General features: G+C 46.0%; 1 protein-coding gene across 1 annotated transcript in view; it reads right to left on the bottom strand.

The window, feature by feature from the left end:
- The window catches only part of REEP1 (receptor accessory protein 1), a 109,760-nt gene that overhangs the window by 15,234 nt on the left and 66,985 nt on the right, over positions 1 to 27,541 (bottom strand). The window contains exons 3-6 of the mRNA XM_089922862.1: positions 25,353 to 25,429; positions 17,147 to 17,267; positions 14,534 to 14,647; positions 4,451 to 4,636 (exon numbers count right to left, since the gene is read on the bottom strand). Coding sequence (XP_089778988.1) covers positions 4,451 to 4,636; positions 14,534 to 14,647; positions 17,147 to 17,267; positions 25,353 to 25,429 — 498 coding nt within the window. The remainder of the gene's footprint in view (positions 1 to 4,450; positions 4,637 to 14,533; positions 14,648 to 17,146; positions 17,268 to 25,352; positions 25,430 to 27,541) is intronic.

The raw sequence follows: 27,541 nt of genomic DNA, 5'->3' as shown, positions 1-27,541 counted from the left end.
CTGGTGGCACAGTGGTTAAGAATCCATCTGCCAATGCAGGGGACACGGGTTCGATCCCTGGTCCGGGAAGATCCCACGTGTCGCGGAGCAACTAAGCCTGTGTGCCACAACTACTGAGCCCACACACCACAACTACGGAAGCCTGTGCGCCCTAGAGCCCACGTGCCGCAACTACTGAGCTTGCGTGCTGCAACAACTGAAGCCTGTGCGCCTACAGCCTGTGCTCCGCAACAAGAGAAGCTGCCGCAATGAGAAGCCCGCGCACCGCAACGAAGAGTAGCCCCCTATCGCCGCAGCTAGAGAAAGCCCACGTGCAGCAACGAAGACCCAACGCAGCCAAAAATAAAAATAGATTTAAAAATAAATAAATAAAATAAAATAAAAAATATATACAACTAGAATTCTAAATCCAGGCAAAGGGGTATTTGGAGGGCATTATGTGAGAAAGGCAGAAATCTCCCTGGTTGCCTCAGATACAGCTCCTGAACGATGGTAGGCAAGGGGTTTGAGGCTTCACCTTCTAGACGTAACAGCTGGGTGGTCTTTGCCAAGAAAATGAGGGGGGAGACCCGCTCCCCAGTATAATCCCCTCCAAATCCATCAGCCAATGACCCATGATTATTCTACTCAGAAACATTCAAGATGACATCTAGGAACTTCCCTGGAGGTCCAGTGATTAAGATTCCGTGCTTCCACTACAGGGGGCACGGGTTCAATCCCTGGTCGGGGAACTAAGATCCCACATGCTGCGGGGGGGCAGCCAAAAAAAAAAAAAAAAAAGGATCACTTCTGGGAAAAAAACTAGGAGGGGCTTCATGATTCTAAGTCCAAATAAATGGTGGTGGATTAACTCCTTCCCTGGGTCTGGCAGCTCTCACAAAGGCTCAGCAATGTATCTGAGGAAAAGAGGCAGCAAGCATCACACATGTCCATGACCATTTCAGCAAAGCACTCAGTTCCAGTCCCAGAAGCCAGCTGGCCTGCTCCAGTATCACTAGCATCATGAAGACAGGAAGTGGCAAAGGTTAGGAAAGAAAAGGAGATAATAATAGCTCAGTATCGACTGAGTCCTGTCTCAGAAGAAACCACGGCAGCATGGATATAGGCTCTTGAAAACAAATTAGCCCGTACCCATCAAAACAATCTGAGACGGTTCAAATCAATATAGCCCTTTCAGCTGTAAACCTCTCAGCCCTGCTCAGTCTCTACTCCAAACCTCATCTCCATTCACTTTCCACAGACCTTATTCCACTGGCCGATTCAGCTCTGCTCTGAGAACCTTCGTTTTCTTATTCTGGGAACAGCCAAGAGTGGTTCTCTGGTATTCTGCAAAACTGGGTTCCTTATTTTTGGGAAAATAAATTTGGACTCCCTAAATTTGGAAAAGCTTAAAAACATATTCTATAATTCAATGAGCCACATACTAAAAGCTTTGAGAAGTCGTAGTGTTTTGGGTTGTTCGACTCAGCATATCCCAAATGTATTTGACCACAGTGGGATAGACTGTTAGTTGACCATCCAAAAGTCATTCCCAATTCCGTTCTCGAAGTGGTGAGAAAAAAAAACAGATTTCCCAAACTCCCTCCTAGCTATTATGCATGGCCATGTGATGCAGTTCTGGCCAATGGGAGGTAAGGGGAATCTGCTAAGGGATTTCTGGGAAAGATATTTTCTCCCTCTCACATGCAGGAGAAAGGCCTGACCCTGCTCCCTGCTTTCTGCCTTTGAGTGTGGGAACTGCCACCTTGTGACAAGGAGACTCGCAGAGACATCCACCCGGAGCCTTGGCATCACTAAGTCACTGGAATACCGACAGTGCCCATTTACTCCTAGACTTCTTGTGGATAATTATCATCAATTACAAGACATACATTTTTTTCACCTCTGAAAACTGGGGAGGGTCTTACGGTTGCTGTTGCCTTGTCTTTGTTGTCACTGCCTACAGGTGAATGCACTTAGTTGTTATTCCCCAAGGCATGACCAGACAATGGAAACTCCTGACTGTTCACTGTTAACAAACCATTTAAGACCCAACAGGGACTTCCCTGGTGGCACAGTGGTTAAGACTCCGCCCTTCCAATGCAGGGGGCTTGGGTTTAATCCCTGGTCAGGGAACTAAGATCCCACATGCCGTGCGGTGCCGCCAAAAGATTTTTAAAAAAAGACCCACTTGAAGAAGGAATCTGAGTCTAGGTTGCCTAAAACACGTTCTACTGACACCTTCTAGTAAGATGAAGAAAGTGGCAACATCAGAGCTGGCAGAATGGGTATCAGCAGCATGGATGAAAATCTCAGAGACAAAAGCTCTGCATCACCAACGCTCTAGAAAGCAGAGTGATGTGGCCTCAACATAAACGGATACTGATGAATGGAGCTGCAAAGCGATTCAGAAGAATCAGATTCTGAAAGTGAAGGTTAGAAAGACTTCAATCAATTTATGGTGCCTATATCCTTTATTGCATATACAAAAGTGACACACAGAAAAATCTATGTCTAAAGACTCCAAAAGAGTCTTTTTAATAAGTAGAAGTAGATGGGACTTCCCCGGTGGTCCAGTGGTTAAGAATCTACCTTCCAATGCAGGGGATACGAATTTGATCCCTGGTTGGGGAACTAAGATCCCACATGCCACGGGGCAGCTGAGCCCACGTGCACTCTAGAGCCCAGCCTCATGGGACCAGAAAGGAACACATCCACAGCCTTCCATGAAAACTAATCTCCTACTTGTATTGTCATATTTTGACCTCTTTATTCCCCACAGTATTATAAGCAGGGTCTACCCAGTTTTGTTGTGGCTGCTTGTTTACATGCTGTTTGTTTTAACAGGCTCACCTTGCTTTTTTCTGGGCACGTCAACAACATATGGCCCAGTGGCTCTCTCAGCTGGGCTCCTAGAGCCCCAGAAATCCCACAGAAGTATCTTGGGGGCAGGGGAGGGGAATCTATTCCTGACTACTTTAATCTTTTCTTTTTCCTGGCTAAAACTCTTAGAAAATTGGACTTTAAGAAGTAAACTGTGGGGGCTTCCCTGGTGGCACAGTGGTTGAGAATCCGCCTGCCAATGCAGGGGACACGGGGTTCGAGCCCTGGTCCAGGAAGATCCCACATGCCGCAGAGCAACTAAGCCCGTGCACCACAACTACTGAGCCTGTGCTCTAGCGCCTGTATGCCGCAACTACTGAGCCCACGTGCTGCAACTACTGAAGCCCATGCACTTAGAGCCTGTGCTCCGCAACAAGAGAAGCCACCACAACGAGAAGCCCGCGCAATGCAACGAAGAGTAGTCCCTGCTCACCGCAACCAGAGAAAGCCTGTGTGCAGGAACAAAGACCCAACGCAGCCAAAAATAAATAAATAAAAGTAAATTTAAAAAAGTAAACTGTGTCACTGAATTTTCTATTAATCTGAGATCTTTTTTGTATTTTAATTTTATTGATGTAGTTTTTCATTTGTATTTAATTACTACATTTTTCTAATTTTATAGATGGATTCAAGATATAAACCTTAGGGACTTATATGTACTTTTATATACATATTTATATGTACAGGTACTGTAAATTTTTTTTTAATTTTTACAATTAATTTTTATTGGAGTACAGTTGATTTACAATGTTGTGAATCTGAGAACTTTAATTCCTCATCCTTCCCCCAATTTGTAAGGAATAAGAAATCCATGTAGCTAACACACAGCAAATTTTCTATATTTTGATGCTTCTCTTAGTCAGAGGAGGGAGTGTGTTCCTGGGAAAACCTTAAAAAGCTGATATTCTAAGTAAAACAATTTACCACTAATAGAATACCTGCCATTAGGGCCCACAGAACCCCGATTCAACAGTTACTAAGTTTGGCTGCAAGCCCTTGACGAGGTCCTCTTTTCCAGAGGGACACACAGGGGAAGGGACACCAGTGACAGGGACACAAGTGACAGGAGGGGGCTCCAGCAGAGCACAAAGTTTAGCCCACCTCACCTCACATGGTTTCTACTGCCTTCAACTGATAACAATGAGAATAAAGACAAAAGGCTTTAGTGAGTCAGGCAGTTGATAACAAGGCCACCAGCATAACCACATTTCCCACTGGCGATTCAAATATTTGAAAAAAAGAAAGAGTTAGAACTTCCTTCTAAATTCCCAAAGGGTTCCCACCTCGCTAAAACAGTTAATCTCTACAGCTATACATGCTCCACGTCGAGGCCAAGCAGGCTCCTTCTCAACATGCTGCATGAAGGCAAGGGCCTCGTTCGTGACATAGAATTGGATTAACAAACAAAAGAGAGAGAAAGGATTCTTCCCACTGTAGCATCAATCGTCAAATTCAATTCATTCTCCAGGCATGAAACAAACAAACCAAAAAACCAAATAAGTTAATTGCATGTTAGATGCTACCAAATCAACACAATAAGAGGCTCTGGGAGGAGGCTGACAGGGCCTCGGCTCTGGGATTAACGCACATGTACACACACAGCTGTCGGGAGGAGAGACACCTGGCTCCGATCCAGACCATGGGCCAGTGGGCACAGGTGGCTGCTGGCTTCCATCCCCGAAGGGTTCAGTTTGGAGTTAGTCACATCTCTCAGCGGGGTTACCTGCCCTTCTCTGAGGTCCAAAGAGGAGACAAAAGGAAAGAGTCGAACCACCTGATAAAAGGGAAAAGAAAAAAAAAAGCCATGGGCACCAAACCTACAAAATGGGTTGAAGGGAGCCATGCTGCCCTGGCCTCCTACAAGTCACTCATTCACTCACTCACTTCTTCATTCCTTCCTTCGCAGTCAACGCTGCTGGAGAGTTCCTGAAGCGCTGAGTGAAGCCCCGCAGGGGAAACAAACATGAATAGGAAACATGACACGGTTCCTACTCCAAGGTTCTCCCAGTCTGGCTGAGGCATCAAGGCACAAAGGCGTACAAGACAGCAAATGACAGACGACAAAACATACGACAGAAGCTCAGGGGACGGAGAGAGAGTACTGTTGGCTAGAATACCCGCGGAGGCCTCGTCCAAGAGCTCAGACTTGAGCGAGGCAAGGGCTGCACCATCAGAAAGAGAGGGGAAGGACATTGTGGCCAGACAGTGGTTGGAGCCAAGGTGTGAGAGTGGAAAACCCGGGTGCATTTGGGAAACTGAGATTGAGCCAGTCTGAGGAGAAGAGGCTCGGGTGCCGGTGACGAGTGGGAGATCAGTCTGGAAAAACTGTATTTTGCCTGAACTTGGACTTCGATGAGAGCTCCACTGAAGGTTTCTGGGTAGTGAGCAAAGTGAAGACAGTGGGATTTTAGAGTCATGAGAACATTCTGGACACACTGCGTGGCACACATGGAGAGCGGCCCCCGGTATCTGCTCTGCCTTCCTTCCTCAGGTTGGAGCTGGGCACATGGATGTCTGCAATAAAGACCGGAAGTGCCCCTAATGGGAGATGAAGCGCAAAAATGAACATTAACTGGTGAGGGGAGGCCGGTTGGGGACACTGGCCAACACCTCAGGCCAGGCTGGATCTGAGGTGCTGACAGCAGTTGCTGAGGAGATGAAGACCTGGATCTGGGAAGCGAGACAGTAACAGCACACAGATGAGCAGAGTCCCTGTAAAGCAGAGCAGGGCCTGGTCATCTGAGCCAGGCCAGCACCCAGGTGATGGGGTTTGGGGGTCACCGGGAAGGACTCCACACGCAGCAGCTGTCCAGCCCTCATGTGTAGAAGGCCACCAGTGAGACCCAGCTGGAAGCTCTGCTTGGTCCAGGCTTCCTCCTTGGAGAGGCCAGGCCCTGAGGGGAGGTTAAAGTTGTGGCAGATCTCTCTTCAAGGAGTAGGAGTCAGGTAGGGGACCCAAAGGTGGGGCATCCAACAAGACAAGTTTGCTCAGTGAAAAGTGGAGCTGCGTTTAGAACTTCCCACTTTATCACAGTGATACGCTTTGTTTATTTGTTCTGCTTTTCAATATCCTAATTTCTTTTTACTGAAGTACAGCTGATTTACCATGTTATATTAGGACACAGTGATAAAGCTTTAAAGAAACTATCTTTAGTCTCTTAAGGTAACTTGTGACCCACCACCTGCATTTAAGTGTGGCCCCAGCCTTGCCTCAAGGCAAAGTGGGAGTCTGCCTTGGGGGCAGCTGCTGGCTGTCTCTTGTATATGAATGTACCTTCCTGACTCCTAGAGGTGCTCCAGATAAAACGGTCAGAAGCGCAGGCAGACAACCTTAAAAGTACCCTGGGCTGGGACTCGCTCTAGAATTCTCAGTGGCAGACAGGCATCCCTCAGGCTCTCAGCCATGGGGCCTCACGGCCTGGGGGTGTGATCCAAGCAGAATGTGGCCAGGAATTGTCAGTTCAGTGTGTGTGGAGGGGAGGGGGCCATGGGGGTGTCTGGAGTGATGCAGGAACACAGGACTGGGAACTGAAGTATCGCTCTCAGCCCAGCTCGGCATCCAACAGCAGCATGACCTTGGGCACTGGGATCTCGGTGTCCTCCCCTGTGAAGTAAGTGGCACCTAAGGCTCCTTCCTGTCCTAACAACCCACAGGTTGACATTCCTCTCTCTCTCGGTGGGGTTTGGGGCAGGGGCTTACGTGTTATATAGACGCTGCCACTCGGACACTGCTCTCCTCAAGGCTGAACGAGGAGGCGGAAGTCGGGCCCAGAGCCCGACCGGATGAGGGACCTGAAGCCCAGGGTGGGAGAGTGGCTTGCCCAGCGCCACACAGCACAGGCAAGGTGGACAGGGAGGAACAAGGGCACAGGCAACGCCCCAACTGTGCCCAAGCTACCGCACCACAGAGAAAAGACGGGAAGAGATCCGCACAAGCAGGAGACAGCCTCCTCTCCACAAGAGTCTGGACTGTAAATAACTTTCCAATGCCAGCATCGGACTTGTTTCTCTTATTGGTTCAACAGTGAGTGAAGATCATGGTCAACCTTAGAGAGCAAACTGACCCAGGAGAAGTGACCAACAGGTAGCCTCAGCATGAGCTCTGCCTCCTGGGAAGTCTCTATGGACATCGACTCATGACTGTTTTGTGGCAAAAACCATTATCATGCCCATTTTGCAGGTGGAGAGGCTGAGGCTCATAGAGGTGCAACAGCAAGTGGGGGAGGTGGGGGTTTTTTTGTTTGTTTTTTTGGCTAGGCCGCGTGGCATGTGGGATCTTAATTCCCCGACCAAGGATCGAACCTGCACCCCCTTCATTGGAAGCACAGAATCTTAACCACTGGACCGCCAGGGAAGTCCTGGAGCTGGGATTTTTTTAACCTGGGTCTGCATATTTCCAAAGCTCATACTTGTTGCTAAGCATTGCTCTCCTGGCTGTGACAGCTAAAAATATGAACAGCCATCCTTCATCCCTTTACCATTTACTGTGCACCTAGTAGGGGTGCAGATAAGACATGGATATAAATGACTACAAGAGGGCCACTGGGGTGCCATGAAGTGAGAGACCAGTTCCACCAGGAATCTAAGGAGGCTGCTGTGAAGGAGGTGGCTCTTGACCTTGAAGGGTGGACAGGATTTCAAACAGGTGGGAACAGGGGCAGATGAACTAGCATCAGTAGAGGCAGGAAAGAGAAAATTCTAGAAACAGCAGAGTTGCTATTTCTAGAACAGCACTGAAGGTGTTGCTGTAAGTACAGTATACAAGAACCAGAAAGGTCAGGAGAGACTAGACAGGAAGGTTGGGATCAGGGCCAAATGCACAGGCCTCAAACAGGAAGGGAGAGTGGCAGTGACCCCTTGAGTGGCTACTGCAACAGTCCAAGCTAGAAGGGAGGGTGCCTGGAAGAGGGCCTGGAAGGAAGGAAGGAAGGAAGGGGTATCAAATGGGCAGGACTCGAAGAGTCAATCGGAGGAAGGAGGAACTCAAAGATGACTGAAATTTGGAGCTTGGGGTCCAGAGAGGATGGTGATTTTGTCGTCATCAGAAATTTGGGACACAAGAGCAGGGATACACTTGGAGTTAGAGAGATGCTGACTGAAGGTACCAGGAGACAGGGAGGAGATGTTCAGAGAACCAGAAATGCTGGACTTGAGACCTGGGAGAGGAGCCGATCTGGGAACCAGGAGCAACAGGTGGTGACAGCTGAAGGTGAGGGAAAGGATGAGTGGCTCTGGGATGGAGAGGAGAGCAAGGCGGGGCCCTGGAGAATTCCCCCCAACACTGAGGGAGTGACGGGAGGAGGGAGGGAGAGCCAGGAGACAGGAGTCAGGGGGGAGGAGGTGACCAGGAAGGAAGGTGCATCACCACAGCCAAGTGCTTTCTCAGACCTCCTAGGTTTCAACCAGGCTCTTCTCAGAGGTCATGCAGGCAGGTGGGCTTCTCTCTTTCCACTGGGACCCTCGATGCCTCCAGCTACATATGATCTCCACAGACAAACTTGGAACAGAGATTTGGCAAGTAATATCAGACCGGCAACTCCGCCTTCTGCTGACTTGTGAGACTGAGTCTCTTGTTTGTTTCAATCCACCTCACCATCTATGGAGTGGAGTAAGGTGAGGTAACATTCCAAGTAGAAACATCGGGAGGAAGACAGGGTGTCGAGGAACAAAGGCGAGTGTGGTAGAACCACAGTGGACAAGGCCTGCTTGGTGCTGCTTCAGGTTTTGGAAATAAGCTCCAGTGCAAGCTGATTTGTCTGGGAGGGAAGTATTCCCTACCCTCTACCTAAATTTTTTCAGCAGGTTGTCCATAACAGTTTATGTAATCTTGGTGTTTAAATGGTTGCCATGGTGAACTCTAAATATTAATTTTATGTTACACAGTCCTTGGCTTAAACAGAAGAAAGAGGGCTAACTTGACATAAGCTAGCGCAGAGGCTGGGAAATGTTCCTCTGAGGGGGTGAAGGGACAAGCATGAAACTTCCTAGAGTCCTCAGCCACTTAGATTCAGCAGACACAAGTGTGCGAAGCCAGACAAGGGAGACACAGGGATCCAAAAGGGACAGCAGTCTTCTCTTCTTCCTTGGACATACATTCAAAGCATGAGTGGATACAGGGAGGTTTTATAAAAAGAAAATTAACACCTGCCCTCTGATTAATCGTAAACAGGTAGTTTTTGCTTTTGTCTATTGTGGGGTTTTTTTTGGCAAGAAAGAAAACAAAGGCAAAGGCAAACAACTCCAGTCTGGTCAGAAGCCCCAAATCACTAGGCTTATGAACTTTCCAGAATGAGCTTCTGGTTCCAAGAATAAAGTTCCATGTCGTTTGAAAGCAGTATTTTTATTCAAGCAAGAGGTTTAGATAAAGCAGTGATGGATAAAAAATAAGGATCAGAGGGAGAGGACACTTTTTAAAACTATGTTGAACTGTTTAAAGAGTTTGTTTTTAAAGCAAAATTGAGTGGGAATTTTTTTTTTTTTAAATGAGTGGGAAAACACTATAATTTATCTCTCTGTGATTGTGCCTAGGTGTTCAGATGCTAGGGCTATAACCAAGGCTGGGCTATACCCTGGTGGCCACTGACCATAACTGCAGGCAAAGTACCTGAGCTTTGGCTGGCAAGTCAGCAAAGTGGAGGTCACGGTGTGAAAGCAGAGCCGGACCAGGGGAGAAGATGAAGAAACGGAAAGATCCACCATGGGCAATGCCGTAGGCTGAGTCTCCATCTGCCCGTTTTCCTCGTGAACCTCATATACAGAGGCCCCAAAGGGCCAAGTGGGTAAGGGAGGGGCCCTTGTCAAAGCAGAGCACTGCAGGCGAGAAGATGGAAATAAGGCAAAGGAGAACCCAAGAGGCTTAACAGAAGGCTTGGGACAGTGCTGCCCAAGAGACCTTTCTGCGATGGTGGGAACGTTCTATCCCTGTGTCAGCCACCAGCCACACTGGCTGCCGAGGACTTGAAAGCGGGTGAGTAAAGACTGAATATTAAAATTTACTTAATTTCAATTAATTTAAATAGCCACACGCGGCAAGTGGCTACCATTTTGGGCAGAGCAGGATTGGAGGCAGCAAAAAGTTTATTCTTCAGATCCATCAACAAGGTTTAATGAGTGCAAAACACCAGACAAGTTAGCAAAGTTTGGTTTTGGGTTTTTTCTAAGCAAGAAACAAAGGAAAAGAATCCAGAGTCACTCATGGCCAGAAGCTCACGATCTAACAGGAAATACTAGATTCTAGGGGGGAAAAAGCCCACACGCAATCTGGGGAAGAAGCATCCCTAATTCACAGAACGCCAGCTTTACTTGGACCAGCTGTCTTAAACAGGTGACTTTAATAACACTATTGTCAGCACTGGAACCGTTCTAGGGATAGGATCTCCAGGGAAAGTAAAAGGGCATTATTTTTCAAGTTATGAGACAGGTCAAAAGCAAGATTGGTTTACCAGGCCTGAGAAGTGGGAAGGTGGAAGAGACCTAGGATATGGTTCAAATGTCAAGGGGAATAAGGTGGCCTGGATACCTCACAGTTTGGGGGGATTTTTTTGAAGATTTTTTTTATGTGGACCATTTTTCAAGTCCTTATTGAAGTTATTACAATATTGCTTCTGGTTTTTTTTTATGTTTTTAATTTTTGGCCACGAGGCATGTGGGATCTTAGTTCCCCGACCAGGGATCGAACCCACACCCCCTGCATTAGAAGGCGTAGTCTTAACCACTTGACCGCCAGGGAAGTCAGTTTTAAAACACCTGACAGTTTTAAAACTCTTGATCAATTGGTTTTTCTCACTATTGTTTCTCTTCCCGTGAGAATGTGTTTTGCTTAACTAATGAGTTTCTAGAGTATTAATTTTAAAAAGCGAGAGATTTCCAATTCTAGTCTTAAAAAGACGTGGGGCTCAATTTTCCCTCTGGGTGGAATTACTGGCTGGGAAACAGCTAATATCTAAGCTCAGAGCCAGCCAAGAGACTAGGGACACTTAGAAAGAAGGTACTACCGATGTGTGTCCCTAGGAAGGAGACAGAGCAGCTTTTGCTGAAAGAAAAAATGTATCACTACTTCCCGGGGACAAGGATTAGAACTTGGGGAAAACTGAGGGATGGGCTGGGGGTTAATAGGCCTGGGGAGAAATTTCCAACGTGTAATTTTGTTTGTTTGTTTTAGCTTTTCTATTCTAAGATAAAACATTAACATTAATAACAACTTATATTTGTACAATGATATGGTTTACAAAGCTTCTTCACACTTCATGATGATCCAAAAACCCTGCAAACATTCATTTTTTTAGAGAAAGGGCTCTGGGTCCAAAGTTATAAGGAAAAAAAGGATTAACTAAAAGTGTAGGCAGAAGATCTTTCATTCTTCTGGTTAAGTTCTGCAGTTTCCTCCTGGGGAGCCATCAAAGGATGGAAAATACAGCAGATGACGAAGGAGTGACCGCCCTCATCCGGTCACCTGGTCCCAGCCTCCCTTCAATCTGTCTGAACTCAGAGGGAGGCTCTCAGTCCCCTCACCCTCTCTCCTGCAGCTGTTTGGCTAAATGTAGTGGATATTTACAGTAAGAACTTGTAGGCTGAGGGTGTTTTCTGGGAGGAGACAGGCAGGGTCCAAGAGATGTAAAATGGAGCCATGAGTAGGGCGACCATAAACTCCGGTTTGCTTGGAACAGACCTAGTTTCTACCTGTTGTCCCAGCGTAATAATTACAGCACCGTTTCACTCTCAGATGTGTCCTGTTTGAACAGTATATGGTCACCCTAGCCACTGTGACTGGGCAGAGTGTCTTTTTTTCACAAAATTGGTTTGATTGCTCCCCTGGGGGTAATCGACAAGGTTGTTCTGGACGCAGCTTTCTCATTCTCAAGGTTAATGCTTGTCAGGAGCTAAATCTGCATTCCAGGAATGTTAAAAAAGTTACCTGTTTTAACCCTCATCACCTGTGGTGTATGGTTCTGGATGGGCCCTCAGGCAGCGACATGTAAAGAGTTGGCTGTTTGTTTTATTTACTTATTTTTTAAAATATATTTATTTATTTATTTTTGGCCGCGTTGGGTCTTTGTTGCTGCACGCAGGCTTTCTCTTGTTGCGGTGAGCGGGGACTTCTCTTCGTTGCAGTGCAAGGGCTTCTCATCGAGCTGGCTTCTCTTTGTTGGGGAGCAAGGGCTCTAGGCGCAGGAGCTTCAGTAGTTGTGGCACACAGGCTCAGTAGTTGTGGCTTGCTGGCTCTAGAGCACAGGCTCAGTAGTTGTGGTGCACAGGCTTAGTTGCTCCGCGGCATGTGGGATCTGCCTGGACCAGGGCTCGAACCCGTGTCCCCTACATTGGCAGGCAGATTCTTAACCACTGAGCCACCAGGGGAGTCCAAGTTGGCTGTTTAAAAATCATCTGGGGAACTTGTTAAAAATAGAGATTCAAGGGCTCACTGCCTGAGATTCTGATTCAGCACATCTGAGAATCTGTTTAAAAATGAAAAACAAAGCTTCCCAGGTGGTTTGGATACTAAAGCCAGATTTGAACCCAGTGGTAACGTATCATCCTTTGGCCGCGGCCTGGAGTGGTCCATTGTTACTATGGAAACCACTGATCTATCCCTCAGCCAGGTTGAATTTTACTTCTTTTTCTTTTCTTTTCTTTTTTAAAGTACACATCTGTTTCAAAAACAGAGGGCATTATTTTGGGGAAAGAAGAGTGTTTTCTCTCTCAAGATATTTAGAGAGGAAAAGCAAAGCCCCCACAAGGCAGAAAATTTTCTTGTCTGAAACCAAATTCAGCAGGAAGCAGGCGTCCCTCACTACTTTAGCCCAACTAGAAAGAACTAATGAGCAGCTATTTTCTGAGGCAAGTTTCAGACTATCTAGAGCTTCCTTCAGGTTAGTTGTAAGGTGCCCGGCTGGAGGCCTAGGCTCACGGGCTTCCCCGGTGGTCAGAGGGACTGGCGGTGACTGGCCAAGATGGTATCAAGACTCAGGAGGTTCTAGCTTGAGGCAGACCTGGAAAAGGATGGCCCTACAGAATTACCATAAGAATATAATTTACACACACGGCTGAGTGGCCTGGTGACCGGTACTGAGCCACCCTGATAAATATACCACACTGATACTCTACAACTGAGCTGAGAAAAGAGCAGTAACCTATATTCCTTCAGGTGCAGAAGCAAAGATGGGGTGGGGAGAGGGCCTGGGAGGCTTCTGTAGCTTTATGTGGCAAAGTTAGCCTGATGAATTCAGAATTTAGCAATTCTGAGTTCTCTTTTCTGTCAGCTTAAACACAAAAGCCTAAAACGACTGCATCTCAAACAGAAGGATCTTAGAATTCACTGCTCTTTGTAAATCCTGATACATCTCCTCCAGATACCAAAGCGGAATTTCCCCTCCAATGATACTCATTGGGATTCATCACTTTGCCAGCTACTATTGTACCTAAGGTGGACAGGGACCCTCCAGGTACCAGCGGAACACTTCACTATGGTTCTGTGTTACAGAAGCACCTGGTCCTTCTCTGAAATAGGAATCACTCCCCTTTGGTTCTCCTGTCTCCCCACCAGCCTTTGTCTGCAGAACTCCTTGACTTTATGTGGAAGGTGCTTTTCAAACTCCCAGCCCTGTGTGCTAAGTTTTTCTCCCAGAAATGCTCCTAAAGTGCCTCTCCCTGGTTCAGTGCCCAGAAAACCCAGCTCAGTCCCCTGACCCAACTGGCTATCAACACCCTCCATCCCACCATCCACTGGGAGCCCATGGAGCACGAAGATCTGTATTAATTGTCCTCTTCCAAACCCTTCCACAGCTCTACCCTCTCTTTCCCCCAAACCCTCACATTGCCACCCAGGATTCATAGCTTCCCTTTGCTAATACAGCTCACCTCCCAACCACTGTATCTCTCCAGACATAAGCATAACTGCCTTTCCTCCACCCTCAGCCAACTGTAGACCCCTACTGTACCTCTGGATTTGGAGGAAGGTGTTGTCACCAGGAAACACTAGGGCAATCTGCTGAATTTGCTCTGAGAGTAAACATCTACCAGTTTAATTTTTCAGGGCTGAGCACATAACGAGAAATCGACAAAGCGACAAGGAGAATGTAATGGGAGAGGAAGCTGGGAAGGAACACAGAGGGCCTTTGAACAGGGCTGGGTGGAAAAAAGAAGTAATTGCTTATATCACAATATCCCACAAGACCAGTATTTATTTCAAACCTCCTCTACCTCTAGTTACTGCTGCTACACATATCATCATCCTCCCGGTTTCAACCACTCAACTTATTCTAGGACCCTGGGTTCCTTCCCCTGGATCTGTGGGGCCACGTGAGCATGGAGTGCACCCACTCACTCAGGTAATAAGTCTCTGCACCTGTCTATTTAGGTGACTCTCCCAATGCACCCTAGGAAATTGCAGAGAAGAGCTCCCTCTCCTCCCCTTCTCTCTTCTCTGCATCCAAGGATTACACTCCAAGTACTTTAGAGGTTCTTGAGACCCACAGATGAGCTTCAGGGGCTCTAGGAACCTCTCAATATTGCATAAATCATTTGTGTGTGGGGGTGTGCAGTTTTCTGGGGGCAAGATTCACCCTTTTTCCCCTCAGATTTTCAATGGGACCCCAAAAGGGATGAGGAACCTGATCGGTCCTTAGCCTGTCTCTGGGCAAGTTACAGCCATGGTGGTCAGGTCCCAGCATGGTACCTTGGAAGCAGCCATCACCGCCGCCGTGGCCGCCACGTTCAAGCCTCGCTTCCCAAAGTGCACAAGGGCATCATAACTTCGGTCTTTTGCTTGGACCAGGCAATCATCGATTTCCTGTCAAAGGAAAACAGAGGCACACTGAGTTGGAAAGCTCAAATAAATCTCTGTTCTTTCTCCCTTCTCCTGGGCGCTGAGCTTGGGGGCTTGTGCCCAATCACTCATTCTCTCTGGCATTGCCACTAACTGGCTGTCAGACCTGGGCAAGAACTTAGCCTCTATTCATGGTTCTGTCTTCTGAAAAATGAGGACCCTGGTAGCACCTAACTTGTGGAGCAAGGTGAGGATTACATGCAATCATTCCAGAAAAGCACCTGACACAGTGGCTGGTTTCAATAACCAAGAACCATTGTCATCTTCCTTATCTCAAGGAGGTCAGGCCCCAGCAGCTCTGAAATTCTGTTATTCCATAGTTATTTCATACGATACCCAAATCCCTCGCCATGTATATATCGATGGGAGGGATTAGGACATAGAAAGAAATAGGTGTTATTTTTGTTGATAGAGAAGATCATTTTACAGATAACAAAATAAAAGCAGAAATTAGAAGTCATCCAGCATCATACCACAAGGTAAAGGTGAGGTGGGAAAGAGGATTGACATCTACTTCAGGGACCGAGACCAAGTAAGATATTGGTTCTGTTCAAATTTGAATCAACGTTGGCTCATTCTTTTTGTTTGTTTGGTTTGGGTGGTTGTTGTCACTGTTTTAAGAAAACAGTTGTTTTGGAATCACAGGAGCTCATTGCAGAGTTCAGTCAATGACACTTGCCCTGCATTTCATTTGAAGTTCAGCACATCGGTGCACTTCCTTCCTGCTTTGGGGTATGCAGGTGGGCAGTCAACCCCCTGCCTTGTCCTTGTTTAAGCTTCTTCAAGAAGTCACCACACTAAGTTTCCACTGCGACCCCTGGCCGACTCCAGAAGTGATTCTTGGCAGCGCTTAAGAGTCAGTCACCTTCGTTTCAATGGAAATTACACTGGCAGCTTCAGGGTAAGTCCAGCGTTTGGAGAAAGGGAAGTAGGAAGAATAGAGATTTGATAACCAGGTCGAGACAGGGATTACCATTCCTCAAAATTCACTCTCTGAGATGGGAAGTGTGTCCTAGTTCCTAAACAGATTCTCAGAAACGTCTACAGGAGCCTGCTCATTCAACCGATATACTCAAAGGCTTCCCCTGGAAGTCCAAAGTATCCAACTTTCAGAAGCAATAGAAATGAATGTATCAAGCCACCAACAGTGCTCCTAATTCATACTGTAGGATCCGACCACACAATCAGTTTAGAAAGTCATATAATATCATTAATGAGTTATACAATGTTGGACCCAGTAATCCCAGTCCTGAGAATTTATTCTAAGATAAGAAGTCAACAGAAGGAACTATATACTATGTGTGGTGACTGTCGTGGGTCATTAGGAAGACCAAGTGAAAAAGGATGCTATGCCATCATGTCTAAGATCTCAGAAGATAAATATTGCATCTGCTCAGCTTTTTTGTTGTTGCCTCTTGGTTTGGAGTGACTTTTTTTTTTTTTAATGTACGCTTAAAATTTTATTTTAAAGAAACATTTCACAGACTGGATTGAACTTTAAAAAGGAGCTACCAAACCAATTAATAAGACAGAGGTCATGTTTATTTTAGTGGTCTCGGCATCTATTACTGTATGAGATCTTAAGAAAACAATGGAACAATCCATTGAAAACAAATCCGGCAAATTAGGTTCAGTGGAGATGTTAAACAAAAAATAATTTTATAGACAGTGACATTATCTTATAAGTAGCTTAAATTTCTTTTCAAGAGGTGTAAGTTGTAATTCCCCCTTGAATCCTTAGTTATTGTTGACCCCTTCCTGCAATCTCTCCCTATCTTATGTTTTCCATCTCTGACAATAGACAAACCTGCATTTTCATTTCAAGGATGTATGTGAAGTACTTTGAAGCGAAACAAACACAAAAGATAAACAGCATGAAACAAATTATTATGACTATTCTCATTAATACTTATTGACTGATAATTACTAAAGTAGCAGGTATTTCACTGGTAGCATACATTTTATCATTGAGCAATAAAGCAAACATACTAGAAATGTATTATATTCCAGTCTCTTTTAGTAGCTATCTGGGTACAAGTTCAAATCATTTAATCTCTCTAGGCTTCAGCGTTCCTGTTTATGTTAAGTTTTTAAAGTATTTTAATAGTCTATGTAAAAATCCTATCTGCAAAAGGATAGGGGCTGAGCCTGATGAAAGGAAGGAAATTCAGTTTGGGGAGTTGAATTACGAGTGAATCTTTTCTGCTTTTTGTTTCAATGTATGGCAATGTTTTACAATAAATAATGATGAATAACATCCTTTGGAGAATTTCACCACTATTTCTAAACAGGTCATAAAAATAGACTTAAAAAAGAAAGATTAGAAGGAACGAATGTTGGACGGGGGAAATAAGAGTCAATTTAGAGCCTCCTGCAATAAAACAACCTGCCTTTTTTTTTTAATCACTTTTTAAAATTTTTTCACTCGCTGGAAGGAGTGCAAGGCAGAGCAACATAAATTACCTTTTCTTTTGAGGACAGCGTGGGATGTACAAACTTCCTATAGAGGAGGCTGGAGCCTTTTGTGTAGGGAGACAGCAGCCAGGCTACAAATGCTATTTTTAGTTCATAATAGAATGGAAACCTGGAGAGAGACGAGAAAATACACATTCCATTAGGTTCTCAGCAACTCCGCCCTGAGCCTTTGAAACATGAGACCTGGGGGCACAGACACCTCTCCTGCCTGCACAGGGCCGCCTGGCCCCCAGATTCCCATGAAGGTGTATGCACACACAAGCACATCCGAGGCACAAGCCCAAGGCCTCTTGAAAGCCAGTTCATTTTTTGTTTTTTTCCTCTTTGGCCATACGGCTCAGCTTGTGGGATCTTAGTTCCCCAACCAGGGATTGAACCTGGACCCTCAACGGTGAAAGCACTGAGTCCTAACCTACTGGACCGCCAGGGAATTCCCAAAGCCGGTTCGTGTTTTCTTTCCTTGTCAAGCAAGCCAGGGACCTGGGGTCTCTCCAGCAATCACCCTATGACCGTGCTTGACAACAGCTGGAGCTTCCGTCCGAGCTCTGCTCATTTCGGTTGGAGCCGGGGCTCCTGTAGGCCCAGATGCCACAACCAGCCGTGCCCAATTTCCCGGTCATTCACTCTTCACTGGAGGCCACGAAGGCACAAACACAGGATTTACAGTAGGGATTTACAGTAGGGATTTACAGTAGGGCGGAGCTGACAAAGAATCGCCAGACTGAGAGTGAAAGCCTCCCCTCCTCGGCTATCTTCTTAGTCCCCAAAAGGCAGGGACGGGAGCCCAACTCTTGCCAGGAAAGAGGATGCTACTCACCCTATTCAAACCAACAGCAGGCTGGCGGGGAGGAGGGGAGGCATCAATTAGGAGTTTGGGGTTAATATATACATGCTACTATATATAAAATAGATACCAACAATGACCTACTGTATAACACAGGGAACTATACTTAACATTTTGTAATAACCCATAAGAGAAAAGAATCTGAAAAATATATATAACTGAATCACTTTGCTTACACCTGAAACAAACACATCGTTGTAAATCAACTCTACTTCAATTTAAAAAATTAAATTTAATTAAAGAAACCAACAGCAGGCAAAAAGGTCTTGATCTTTTTGGTGCCGGAAGAAAGAAGAGTTCAGGATACAGATAACATACGATTCTGAAGTTTAAAGTCCTGCGTGCCATGTGTTTATGCATCCCATAAACACTCACCCAGCACCCATACGTGGCAGCCGGTGCTGAGCACCAAGGAGACAGTGGGAAGCAAAGAAGACCTGACCCCTGCTCTCTTGGAGCTTCCAGTCTAGCGGGAAACATAGACAAGGTTCTGGCGTCCTTGGAACTGGTAGTCCAGTCAAGGAAACAGAGATTGCTCAAATCATCACGATTAATATAGAATAGCAACCTGAGATGAGTGCCATCACGGGCCTCTGCTGACCCACGTGGTGCCTCTGCACGTGTGAGAAAAAGCCAAGTCCTTCAGCTGGATGCAGTCCTGGGAGCACATGGCTTGCAAACAGGGCTTCATCCGAATTTCAGCTCCACTCGCCTCCTTGGCCAGACATCTTGTGCTATGAACAACCTGTGCAACCATACTTGGCAGGCCGGATGTGTATTAACCATATTTTAAAATTTTCTGTACTCTGATGCTTTGACATCTTGGGACCTTGCTGACTCTGGAGAGACTGCCTCTCCCATGGAAACCACAATACAGTCTCTTGCCCACACTTACTGCCTCTGCTTCCTGATCAGCCCCGTGCTTCCCCATGTGGCTCTGTGCAGCGGGCTGTACCTCTAGGGATCTGTGAATATAACGAACTTATTCCTTCATGATAGTCATTTCTGTGTCTGCATGTCTTACCAGACCTGAAAACAAAGTCTGGGTACCATTAAAACAGATGCGATGAAGGAAAGTGACACCTGGGCTAGTCTGAGGCATCAGAAAAGTAAACCCCTCCCAGGCATCCTCCCTGATAAGAGCCCAAACAAAGAGCAATTTCTAGCAAGTCATTTCAGAGCCCTTTAACTCTCATGTCACTCCAATCAGCGGCCCCACCCCCTCCTCCTCTCCTTGTCCTAGTTCACGGCCTTCTCTTCTGGCAGGCCCTTCCTGAATATTCCCTTAGCAACTATAGGACACTTTCATGTCAAGATTGCTTAATGTTTCACAGCCAGAAAAGAGAAGGAGCTGAAGGAACAGAGGTGTGATTCTCCCGTAATTGAACACTCTGGTGATGAACAGTGAAGGAAGTTTGGTCTGGAAAACAAGTATTTGTCAGCCCCAAGGGACAAATGAACCTGCAAAGCTCAGGCATCAACCCAAGATTCACAGATAATCCCAGGGGTTCTGTCACACTGCTGCTCTTTTGTTTATTATGTAAAAGACGGGTTTTGTAAAAAATAGGTCATGCGTGCACATAGTTTAAAAAATTCTAGAAGTCCAAAAGAGTATATAGCAGAGTCTCCTTCCCATCCTGGATGCTTTTCCAAAAGCATAAGCAGCATGTGTCTTGTGCATCCTTCCAGAAGTGGATTAGGGCTAAGATATACAATTGTGTGGGTACATATGACTCCCGTAATGTCCCCCATGCTCACCTAGCGGCATTCGCTGCACCCCCTCCTACGCCTTGCTTCCCCCTACTGCACACACACGATTAACAGTGCACTTTGGGGATTTCTTTTTTTTTTGGCTGCACCATGTGGCTTGCGGGATCTTAGTTCCCCAACCAGGGATCGAACCCGGGCCCTGGTAGTGAAAGCACGGAGTCCTAACCACTGGACCGCCAGGGAATTCCCCAGGCCTCACTCTTCTTTTTTTTTTTTTTTAATTTTATTTCATTTATTTTTTTATACAGCAGGTTCTTATTATTCACTCTTCTTAATGGCTGTGTATGGGGGCGTGAGCATCTACCCAGACCCCCATGAATGGATATTTACAAAAGGTTACAATCTTTGGCTACTACAAGAGAGCTGCAGTGAATCTCCTGGAGCATGCTTCTTTATGTACCTATGCTAACGTGCCTTTAGGAAAATGCCCAGAAGTGGAATTTCTGCGGGCATCTAATTTACAGATAGAGGTTGTACTTCTGTGCAGACATAGGTACAAGAGGCTAATTGCCCACAGTCACACCCTCACAGTGTAGGACCAACCGTAAGAGCCTGCCCCAGGCTGGACGGGGGTGTGGGGGGGGAGAATGTTAGATCCTGAGCAATCCTTCTGGGCTGCCAGAGACCCTTTGTTCTTTGGCCAGCCTGCTACTGAGCTTCCTGTTCTTCAGGATCTTTCCCGTGTGCCCCATCCATGCTGACGCAGCCTTTGAAAACCTTCCTGCCTCCTAACCTTCTGGCTTCACCTCCCAAATCTTCTCTTGTCAGGCTGGCAAAGCATCTCCAATGACCAATTGCGGTAGCAGACTTCACTTGGTGGTCTCCAGACCACCAAGATACCGCCCTCCCTGGCATCTCTAGACCAGGACACAGAGGGCTCCTCTGTATTCCCCTGTCCACCTTGGGTGATGGAGCTTCCTTTGAAGCGAAATCCACTAGCTATAGAAGAATCACAATGGAATGGGTTTGTTCCTTGGGCAGAAAGCTGACATGAATATCCACAGAAGAAAAAAGGAAGAGGTTACAGCCTGCTAATTCTCGACCTTTCCAGGACTTTGGTTAAAAGTAGGCTCCTTTAGAGTCCTAGTAGCAAAACTCGAATCTCAAGACTGCCTCCTACTGTTAGCAATCACTACATTTTCTTTCAATTTCTCTCCTCAAGCTTTTTTCCTGCCCCACTTTCTACTCAAAGATAACAACTAGCTTATTGATTGATTCATTCAGTGGGGAAAATTCTATTGCAAAGCTATGAGGTGAAAGGTCTGTGCTAAGCAATACAGGGAAACCAAAGCTAGGTTAGGCATGTCCTCGCCCTTAGGGGTTTATCATCTAGCGAGAGAGCGGAAACCAACAGGTGACCCCATAATGTGCAATGTGATATGGAACGGTGTCTCAGTGAGGATCAAGAGCCTTGCTTCTCTCCAAATCTCCATCCGCCGCCCACAAACATCCACTTCATAATTCTTACTATGTACCTGGCATCAGCTCAACCTTGGTAGGCCCAAAGCAAATCTCTCAGAAGTCTCTACACGTTACTCTCTGTTGGGTGAGGGCCCTCTCCCCTTTGCAGATCCAAGTGAGGAAATGAGCTTAGGACTGAGTGGGCCTCAAGTTTTAGTCTAAGTTGCCAGTGACTGTCGGTAAGGCCTGCAGGCCACCTGAGAAGGTCCCTGGGGATGCCAGCTGCCCCGTGGTATCAAAAGAAGCTGAGAGCTACTGCTGAAATCTAAAGCCTCACGCCACAGAACATAAGTGGGAAACCTCCCTACCTCTCTACTGTGGAACGAGATATCCTGGGTAGGAGTAAAGGCTGTGTATCTTAGCCAGGACAGGAAAGGAAGGGAAGAGCGTGGACAGAGGGAGGCTAGACAGAGAGACAGACAGACAGACAGACACACACACACACACACACTACAGCGGAAAAAAGAATCCTGCCCCTAAGCCACCAACATAGAAGAATAGAGGACAAGAAGAGGCACCTACTTACTTTTTAGTGTATTGTTTCAATTTTATTTTGTCATGTGTATGTATTATTTTATAGTTTTTAAAAAATTAAATGAAATCACTTATACAAATTGTGAAAAAAGCCATCATCCTATCTTTTTTTTTTTTTTTTTTTTTGCGGTACGCGGGCCTCTCACCGTTGTGGCCTCTCCCGTTACGGAGCACAGGCTCCGGACGCGCAGGCTCAGCGGCCATGGCTCACGGGCCCAGCCGCTCCGCGGCATGTGGGATCCTCCCGGACCCGGCACGAACCCGCGTCCCCTGCATCGGCAGGCGGACTCTCCACCACTGCGCCGCCAGGGAAGCCCCCATCCTATCTCTTCTGTGACCATACACAACTGCTGTTTTCATCAACACAGAAAGTTTCTAAAAGTTACCAATGAAGAGGGAACTGCCCTGGTGGAGGGGTGAAGAGAGCAGGATGGGGATGAGTGAAGAGTGACGGGAAGAGTATACACATGAGGGGTGATCTCCAGTCCTGGAAGTAAACAAAAGTTAAAGATGCTTCTAGGAAGCCAGAAGGTGCAGGACTACCCCGCCCCCCTTTCAATTATAAACAGAGCTTAGAGCAGCTGAGTTGGTGTCCATTCCCTGGAAGGGAAAGGGGGCCCTGTGTCTGATGGGTCTATCCCATGTCCATTCCCAGGGCGAGAGGGAGGATGGAGAGGAAGGACTCTCCTAGAAGGAGACCATGATCTGTAATACCTGGAGGTTGGCAGGAAAAGAGAAAGCAGACTGAGGGTGTGTCCAGGCTGTGCCGAGGCAGGCAGGGAAGGGCCTCAACGAACCATTCCCTGCAGAAGCAGAGCCCACGGTGCCAGGAGAGAGGAAAGGGACCCTCACTTTCCACCCACAAACTGCATGGACAGCACCAGTTCAGAGGGACTAACGAGGGACCAGAAGAGGCCTCCACATGGGTCAGGAAGAGAGGGGGATTCGATTCTACCCATACCTGTGCACATGCTCCAAATACCCTAGTTATCAGATGCCTTCCTGTGGCATGCAGCACATGACCTTGATCCTATGGCCTTCCTCCCCATGTTACCCACAAATATGTTACCTTATGTAGCAAAGGGATTCTACAGATGTAATTAGGGTAATTACTCAGCTGATTTTAAGATAGGGAGATTATACTTGATTACTGAGGTGGGTCTAATCTAATTACCTGAGACTTTAAAAGCAAATGCAGAGATCTTTCTCTGGCTGGTAACAGAAGAAGATGGAGATGACGTGCCATTGTTGGCCTGAAGATGACAGGGTGGCACACGTCAAGGAAATGGAGACCTCAGTCCTACAGCCACAAGGAACTGAATTCTGCCAACAACCTGAATGAGCCTGGAAGTGGAATCTCCCCAGAGCCTCCAGATAAGAGCCTAGGCTGACCCACACCCTGGTTTTGGCCTTGTGAGTTCCTCAGCAGAGTTCTCAGTTGACTCTACCTGGACTTCTAACTCACAGAAACTGTGAAATAATAAATTTGTATTGTTTTAAGCTGCTAAATTTGTGGTAATCTGTTACTGCAGCAACAGAAAAGTAATACACTGGGACTTCCCTGGTGGTCCAGTGGTTAAGAATCCACCTTCCAATGCAGGGGATGTGGCTTCGATCCCTGGTCGGGGGATTAAGATCCCACATGCCGCGGGCCAACTAAGCCGGCGCACCACAACTACTGAGCCCTCACACCACAACTAGAGAGAAGCCCACACGCCACAGCGAAAGATCCCACATGCTGCATTGAAGATCCCGCAACCAAGACCCGACGCAGCCAAAAAGAAAGAAATAAATAAACAAAAATTCAATTAAAAAAATAAAAGAAAAGTAATACATCTCCCCAAATCAAAATCAAATCCATCCCAGAAAAAGTTGTTGAGCACTTATTAGGCGTGAGACTAAAATTCCAGGGCCATGGGTAAAACATGTTCCAGCTACCAGGGAGCAGCATATCCATCATCAGGCAGGATTTCCACCCAGAAAAGAGCAGCAAGGCTGAGATGCCCGAAACCCCCGGGAAAGAGCTCATGAGACTAACGCTCTCCCCGCTTTGTTCATGATAAGAGACAGGAGGACAGCAGGAGGCCACCTGGCACCAGACAGAAGGAGGGCATCATTAAGAAGGCTGCACGACATGAAGTGCTGGCCATGCTCTTTAATCGACTACACAATCCTCACTGGGTCTGGCCTGTTCTCACCTCTGCAGGACAGACAGGAACCTCCCCACTGTAGCTCTGCACAAAATGAGGTCCACCTCCTAGTACCAGCCTCTGAGGTCTGGGGAAGATGCAAAAATGGCTCAGCAGAGCTCCGTCTCCAGTGGTGGAGACCCAGCCCCGTCTTCAGTCTGTCGTTTATCTGGGCACAGGACAGGGCAGAACGGCACAAGCATATTGAATTAGGTAATCCAGATTCCTTCCTTCCAGCTTAAGGCCATAATAGCTGAGACATCTATCTCTCCCAGTAGAGATGAAAGCCAGGCTCCTTCAGGGGAAAAACTACACACTGAGGTCATTAAGGCCACTGACCCAAGACAGGATTCAGTGAAGTGGTGTTCAGAGAAGTGGATGTCTTTGATCTAGGACATTCCAGAGGGTAAGTCCAGGCTAATCCTTTTTGGGGTAAGAACTTTTTTTTTTTCCCAAAATGGAAATATCTTTATTATTTTCCCTGATGAAACCTGATCATGGTAAAACATTCATACAACACAGCAAATGTGAAACTGACCCCATGATCCCAAGTTGCAGAAATAACTTTTGCTAACAGACAAGTATTTTCCACACTATTTTTAGCACACATTCACATGTGCACAAACTCAGACCCTTTAGATACAAACAGGATACTGTATATTATTCACAGCCTCTTTCAGCTAAGACACAATATATGAATACAAACACCTAGCTTATGATTTTCACTTGGTCCATTGCTGTAATAGCTGCATTGTTTATGAGAGAGAAAAAGCTGTCCATCGAAAGGGGACTGATTAAATAAATTATGATCCATCTATACCATGAAATTCTATGTGGCCTTTAAAAAAGTAGGTAGATCTATTTATGCTTATGTCAAAGTATTTCAAAAATAAATTTAAGAAACAAAGTGAGAACTGTTAGGTATACTACAGTACTATTGTTTTTTAAAAAAGGAAAAGTATGTGTATATGTGTGTACGTATACACACGCATACATTTTTAAAAAGTATATACAACTGTGAAAAGCAGTAACGGTGAGAGTGAATGGTGTAGGGGAGAAACTTAGTTTTATTGCACACTTTTGTGTACTGTTTTTCTCCTTTTTATTTTTTTCACATAAGAATGCTTCTTTACCAGCTCCATTAATTGAGGAATTGTGTTTATCTTGCCCATCATTATATCACTGTAAGAACAATACCTGCTCTTACATGGTCATCCAATAACTATTTACTTGAAGAACAATTTTACAGCCTAATTGATTTGAAATGTTCCAGTTAGCATTCCTGCACCTGCTTCTCTGTGCTAATAAGGTTTGAGACTGCTTTCAGACCTTCCCACCTCTCCCTGACACTTGGCAACATCTTTCCTGGAAAAGTCCCAATTCCTGCAGTACTTACCAACAAAGGAAGATGTCGGTGAATGTCTCTGCTGTGGTGAAAAGTGCAAATATAATCCAGTACATCATCCATTTGACCTGTTGAAGGAGAAAGCAACAAAGCTAGCAGAAAAGGTCAAGGAGGAATGGCTGCCAACTTGAAGAGAACAGGCCCCGACAGTGGATGCTGAGATGTGTCCAGGCAGAGTGGCCTGCATTGGTAACCCCTTTTCCTATCTTTCCCCTGGTTGGTCCAGTTCTACTCCAGACCTTGGGGCTGGGGGCAAACAGGCTGTTTCCACAACTGACCCAGGCTCAAGCTCTAAGTAGACTTTAGGTGGCCTTCAATAGCCCTCAGGTGAGCCAGGGAGACCTGAAGACCAGCAGTGACTCAGGTTTCAGTCAGGTCATTTGCCCAGGACTAACACCAGGTGAATAAAGTTTTCAAGCCTCCACAGAGACACACCCTGGAATAAACTTTAACCTGGCCAGACTCTCTGATATGGAATGATGGTAATCCTCATTGGTCATTTAAAAACCCTTCCAGGGACTTCCCTGGCGGTCCAGTGGTTAGGACTCCATGCTTCCACTGCAGGGGGCGTGGGTTCAATCCCTAGTCGGAGAACTAAGATCCCGCATGCCATGGTGTGGCAAATAAGCAAAAACAAAAACAAACAAAAAAACCCTTCCATGTGGGAAATCCCCATAGTCCCTCTCAGAAACTGGATCTTTTCTTTTAATCTCCCCCATGTGACCATACTTTTCCATTTCTACTGTCTCTCTTTCCTAATTGAGGCCTTGGTCCCCTCTCTCCTGAACTACTGCAGGGGTCTCCTGACTGCCTCCCTGTCTCTTGGCTTTCCCCTCACCAATCCATTCTACAAACGATCCCCATACTAATCTCCCCAAAAGCATGAACTCAACCTTTTAATCCTCCATTTAAAATCTTCTAGCCTGCAGCATAAAGTCCAAATTCCTTAGTCTGTTCCTTCTGGCTTTTGGAAATGGTGGGGTAGTTTGTATTGGACTAATCCTCTTGCCAATAACGATAATAAACTCTGAACAAAATATTTTATTTTATTGATTGATTGATCGATTGATTGCCTGCCGCGCTGCGCCACACGGCTTATAGGATCTTACTTTCCCGACCAGGGGTCGAACCCGCACCCTCAGCAGTGAAAGCGCAGAGTCCTAACCACTGGGTCGCCAGGGAATTCCCTGAACAAAATGTGTTAAAACAACTGTTTGAAGGCTAGAAAAGCTATCAAAAGCTGGCAGAAACTGGAAAGGATCCAACTCTTGAAATAAGGGGACCACACCAGAGTAAATCCATGCTGATGTAGTTAAGGAAACTCCCTAGCTGGCAAATCATGGGGCAGATAGAACTCCAGAAGAAACCCATAGTCTTATTTGCCTGAGGAAGTGGTAAATAGAGTTTGAGACTGCCAATGGTGCTGGAAACTGAAAAGGAAAAATCCCCAGTAAGAGGGAAGCCGTAAGGGTGTAGGCCCCCAAATCCACATATAAATTCCTTTCAATTTCTTGGCTGGCTCCTGAATTGCACAGAATCAGGTAATATTCCAAGGTGACTGAGTAAAATACAGCTGGAAAACTGAGAGTTGAAGAGAGATTCAGTTTCTGCCACTGGAGGAGAAATAGACCTTGGAGTTCAAGTTCTGCCAAATTAGAGGAGCTTGGTAAACATTTGGGAATTTCCAGTGAAACACCTAAAAGGCCATACCTTAGGAATAAAAATTGTGCTCTAGGACTAAGAGATTAGCTCTAGGACTAAGAGCAAAACTGAAATACACCTGCCCCAATAAAACGTAAAACCTAGCTGCCACAAGGTCAAGATGATCTGTCAGAATTTAACTGCCTGTGAGAACAAAAATTAACGTTCTTCACGAGAAGGCAATGCAGGTCTAGAGTTCCTATGATGTATTATACATAACAGTCCAATAAACAAGAAAAGCTATATATATGAAGAAACAGGAAAGCATACTCCATGGTTAAGAGAAAAACTGGTCAATAGAAACAGATCCATATTTGACCTAGATTTTATAATTAGCAAAGACTTTAAAAAGTATAAATGTGTGTTAAGACAACCAGATATTCACATGTGAAAGAATGAAGATGGACTTCTACCTCACACCATATACAAAAAATGAACTTAAAATGTATTAGAGACCTAAGTGTAAGAACTCTTACAAG

The sequence above is a fragment of the Delphinapterus leucas genome, chromosome 13 (assembly GCF_059928025.1).
Source record: "Delphinapterus leucas isolate spDelLeu-1000000601 "Yukka" chromosome 13, BTC_Dleu_Yukka2, whole genome shotgun sequence".
Taxonomy (NCBI): domain Eukaryota; kingdom Metazoa; phylum Chordata; class Mammalia; order Artiodactyla; family Monodontidae; genus Delphinapterus; species Delphinapterus leucas.
This window is presented reverse-complemented; position numbering and strand designations above follow the sequence as displayed.